Genomic DNA, 4,570 nt, shown 5'->3' on the forward strand with positions numbered 1-4,570 from the left:
TATGTAGACAAGCTGTTTCTTCTACATAATTCAGTTTTTCAAGTTACACAGACTGCAAATATTTAAAAAAGTTACAAATTGTGTTATTAGGACACATTTTTTACTAAAAGATCTGTGTTACAGGAAGCATTTTTCTGTTGGTATTTATCTACAGCATTTTACTGACAAATTCATGAAAATGAGCATTTTCTGAGCTGGAAACTTGTACGTCCTGGCATTTGCCCACGGTCTGAAGGAAAACCAGCTCCTCAAAACCCCAGAAGGACGTTATCAACTGTGTGCAGTTGTTGTGCTACATATTAAATATTTTATGTTGCAGTCTTGAGGGATCCTCTTCTTCTTGCTCCTCCTCCTCCTCCTCTTCTTCCTCCTCCTCCTCCTCCTCTTCTTCTTCCTCCTCCTCCTCTTCTTCTTCTTCTTCCTCCTCCTCCTCCTCCTCTTCTTCTTCTTGAATCTTGGGTTCGCCTCGCCAGGTTACATGAAACATTTGTACAAGTATGAGCAAAACAAACATGTACACACATTTCACATACCCCACATATTAATCTTTTTATTGAATGAATAATAAAATCTCAACAGTTCTAGTCCTCTCAAAGTGCAGGTGGCTCTTAATTAATGCAATTAAAAAAGTTCTAAATAACAAACTAAAATTTGCTAGTTGGGATGGTTCATTTTTAGCGGGAGACAGGAACATATATGTACATCTACAATCAACAACAACAAAAAGAAAAAAGAAAAAAAAATCACTATTAGTGTGCATTTGGAACAAATTTTTCAAACTTGCGTGTGTTCCACCGCTGGTCGTGGCTCTTTCTGGTTTTTGGGTCTTAAATTTGGTTGGTATTCTTTGCTCATTTCAGTTTTGATCCACATGTTGTCACCAAATTCATTATGTAAAAGATAGCACAAAACAGATTATTGTATGTCTACAACATCACACATTACAATCAACTTTTATTACATATATAGAATTTTTTTCCTTCAGCCTAAGCTCATGGATTATCATTGAGTGACTGTCCTCACTTGTAATATTCTAGATGGTATTCCTGTTATTTTTCAAGTCGAGGTGCTCAAGATATTTCTGAAACATAATTTAAAGTAGCAGGTTTTAGTATAAAGAAATAACACTTCCAGTATTTACATTCACTCACCATTTTAATCATTTCAAAGCTTTGTGCCTTAATGGCATCAAATCAGTAACTGTGCTGCATCCAAGTCACAGACCTACTGCTCCCAGTATGACCTGTTCCTCTGTCACCTTTCTGTGGACAAACGAATGAACAAATAGTTGACGATCTATAAGATTTAAATGTAGTAGTGGATGATGATGAAATTCTGGTTAAAAATATGTGGTCTCTGCCTCATTAAATTGTTCATTACCTTGCATATATCAACAAAACTAAATCTGTGTTTTTCAACAAACAGAAACTAATATGACAAAGAAAACACAGTCTTGGAAGTGATATCAGTGGTCTGTGTTACCAATCTTTTGATGCTAGAGATGTAACTCACATTTATGCCAAAGTGAAATACTTCCAGTAAGTGAAAGGTGTCTGCAACAAAAGGAAAATAAATTAAATTTTAGTAAGCCCACAGTGTATGACGAATGACTTGTTTGTGATCCTTTATAGTGTAAGGATTATGCTATTATCTTAGTGCAATACATTATAACACTCAACTTTGCACAGTTACAAAGTGAACCAGAGCCCAAACATTTCATTTCATTCATGTTCCTAGTTATATCCCTTACATCCTAAATAACTTATTCCGACAAAATTATTCTTAGCATGAATTATGAAACACCAAAATACTGACATATTTTACATTTTGCTAATCATCATACAGTTGTGTGGTCTTGTTTGCTTGTGTTGAAAGTGCCCAGTTACCTGCATATAATAAAAATACAAATGAGTTCACAATTTTCTACATGACAACATGTGCTCGAGAAGAGTAAAAGGTTTCCTACACATATTGGACACAAATACTCACATATTTTACATTTTGCTAGGCATCATACAGTTGTGTGGTCTTGCTTGCTTGTGTTGAAAATGCCCAGTTACCTGCATATAATAAAAATACAAATGAGTTCACAATTTTCTACATGACAACATATGCTCGAGAAGAGTAAAAGGTTTACTACACTTATTGGACACAAATACTCACATTTTACATTTTTCTAGGCATAATACAGTTGTGTGGTCTTGTTCACTTGTGTTGAAAGTGCCCAGTTACCTGCATGTGATCAAAATACAAATGAATTCCCAGTTGATTTTTTTTCATGAAAACATATGCATTAGAAGAATAAAATGTTTCATCTACATACTGGACACTCACTCACATGTTGTAACATTGATAGGCATCATACAGTTATGTGGTCTTGTTTGCTTGTGTTGAAAGTGCCCAGTTACCTGCATATAATAAAAATACAAATGAGTTCACAATTTTCTACATGACAACATGTGCTCGAGAAGAGTAAAAGGTTTCCTACACATATTGGACACAAATACTCACATATTTTACATTTTGCTAGGCATCATACAGTTGTGTGGTCTTGTTTGCTTGTGTTGAAAGTGCCCAGTTACCTGCATATAACAAAAATACAAATGAGTTCACAATTTTCTACATGACAACATGTGCTCGAGAAGAGTAAAAGGTTTCCTACACATATTGGACACAAATACTCACATATTGTACATTTTGCTAGGCATCATACAGTTGTGTGGTCTTGTTCGCTTGTGTTGAAAGTGCGTAGTTACCTCCATGGAGGCAAACCTCACACGGGTCCAGAATTTTCTGCAAGACAGTGAATGCATGTAAGAAACATATTGAAGATGATAATTATTCTTGTTTATATACAACTATTTTGATTATGAGTAGTTTAACAATGTACTGTGTTCTAATGATGTATCACTTACCAGCACTAATCACAGGTACCATTGGCATTCAGAAATATTAGTTTTTCTATATTCGATGGCTTGAGGCGGGTTCTTCTGTCATTTATTAAATGTCCAGTTTTTGAGAAGACCCTCTCACAAGGCACAGAAGTTGCTACAACATTAAACCTCTCTTTCACTACCTTTGCAATGGTTGGGTATATGTATTGATTTTGTCTCCACCATGCCAGAGGATCCTCATTTCTACTGATGACTGAGCTGTCAATGTACCTTCGAACCTCTACAATAGCACATGACTGTTCTGTGCCCTGTGGCTGTGCATGTTTCACTAACTTATCGAATATGCCCCACACAGAGAAGGACTCAGTTGCCAAATTGTTTGGCTCAACAGATTGTGAAGGCTGAATACCTACTGGCCTACATTTTGCCAGTTTCTGTGCAACAATATTAATTAATTGTTTCTTCGTGTTGTCTGCTGGTGCCTGGTTCTGAAATGCCAGCAATTTGAAACGTGGATCCAGCAGTGTAGCAAGGGCAATGGACTTGCTCTGCTCAAGATTCGAAAACCGGTTTGTAAGCCCTTCTTTTAGTGCCAAAACAACTTTCCTTGAAACTTCATGTAACTGCATTTTGGCTATTTCGTCACATACTGCCAGAAGTCCACGTGTCAGGACTATAACCTGAAAAATGAGACAAATATGCTAACAACTACAGAACATATAAGGAAAGTATACAATAAAATGACATTGAACTTACATGAGCCAAATAAAGTAAATTATTAACTTACCAAGCTGCCAGTTGGGTACTCCTCTGCACTGAGCTGCCTCGAAACCTGCTCAAACGGTTTCAAAATTGAACAGAGTTCGGAGCAGATTTCCCACTCATCATTTGACAGTGACGGAAGATCTGTGGGCCTGTTACAAAGGGCAACTGTAATTTTCACTGCCTCTGACAATTCGACAATTCGTTCCAACATGAACAGGGTTGAATTCCGCCTTGTGGGCACGTCCTGGATCAATTTCCTGATGTTTACTTTGCCACTGTTCTGTTGGCATGTTAAGAGCCGCTCTGTTGCACTGCTGCGCCTTTTAAAAAAACCTACAATTGTCTTGACTTTCTGGTGAACTTCCTGAACATTTTTAAGTGCATCCTGCACAACTAAATTAAGAGTGTGAGCATAACAACCAAAATGTTTCCACTTGAGAATGGTGGAAATAGCATTTTTTAAATTTGGTGCATTGTCCGTGACTACCATTAAAATTTTGCCACCAAGACTAAATTTGTCCGTAATTTTAATCAAAGCTGTGGACAAATTTGAGCTGGTATGGGCACCACTGAAATGACTGCATTTCCAGCAGTACAGACTGTAATCTGAATTGTTCATTTATGAAATGTCCAGTTACAGCCATGTAACTTTCATTAGAAGCTGATGTCCAGCAATCTGTTGTTAGACAGATTGTCTTTATGCCTTGCAGCTTTTGTTGTACTTCGCATTTGCTTCTGCATATGCTGCTGGCAACATTACATTTGTTGCAGTCCTTCTACTCGGTATTGCATGGATTCAGTGCATGTACAAAACTACGAAATCCTGAGTCATTTACAATAGAGAAAGGTTGATAGTCTTTTGTGAACAGACCCATTAATTTGCTATCCACCTTCTTCTTTTGAATCAGTCC

General features: G+C 36.9%; 1 protein-coding gene and 1 long non-coding RNA gene across 3 annotated transcripts; both read right to left on the reverse strand.

Moving 5' to 3' along the window:
• Nucleotides 1–460: 460 nt before the first annotated feature.
• LOC124619790 lies at nt 461–2,582 on the reverse strand. The gene is made up of 3 exons (XR_006980135.1): nt 2,512–2,582; nt 1,816–1,886; nt 461–1,553 (listed from the first exon to the last, which is right to left on the reverse strand). It is a non-coding gene; the product is annotated as an uncharacterized LOC124619790 (long non-coding RNA).
• A 126-nt stretch (nt 2,583–2,708) lies between these two features.
• On the reverse strand, nt 2,709–4,295 carry LOC124619791 (E3 SUMO-protein ligase ZBED1-like). Of its 2 annotated transcripts, none has more exons than XM_047146379.1 (3): nt 3,682–4,295; nt 2,916–3,574; nt 2,709–2,793 (listed from the first exon to the last, which is right to left on the reverse strand). In XM_047146379.1, the coding sequence occupies exons 1-2, from the start codon at nt 4,276–4,278 to the stop codon at nt 2,921–2,923; spliced, it is 1,251 nt and encodes a 416-aa protein (XP_047002335.1). In that variant the 5' UTR covers nt 4,279–4,295; the 3' UTR covers nt 2,709–2,793; nt 2,916–2,920. The 2 variants fall into 2 exon arrangements, with proteins under 2 accessions (XP_047002335.1, XP_047002336.1); XM_047146380.1 differs by having other exon boundaries at nt 2,767–2,801.
• Between the last annotated feature and the right edge of the window lie 275 nt (nt 4,296–4,570).

Source organism: Schistocerca americana, chromosome 6 (assembly GCF_021461395.2).
Source record: "Schistocerca americana isolate TAMUIC-IGC-003095 chromosome 6, iqSchAmer2.1, whole genome shotgun sequence".
Classification (NCBI taxonomy): domain Eukaryota; kingdom Metazoa; phylum Arthropoda; class Insecta; order Orthoptera; family Acrididae; genus Schistocerca; species Schistocerca americana.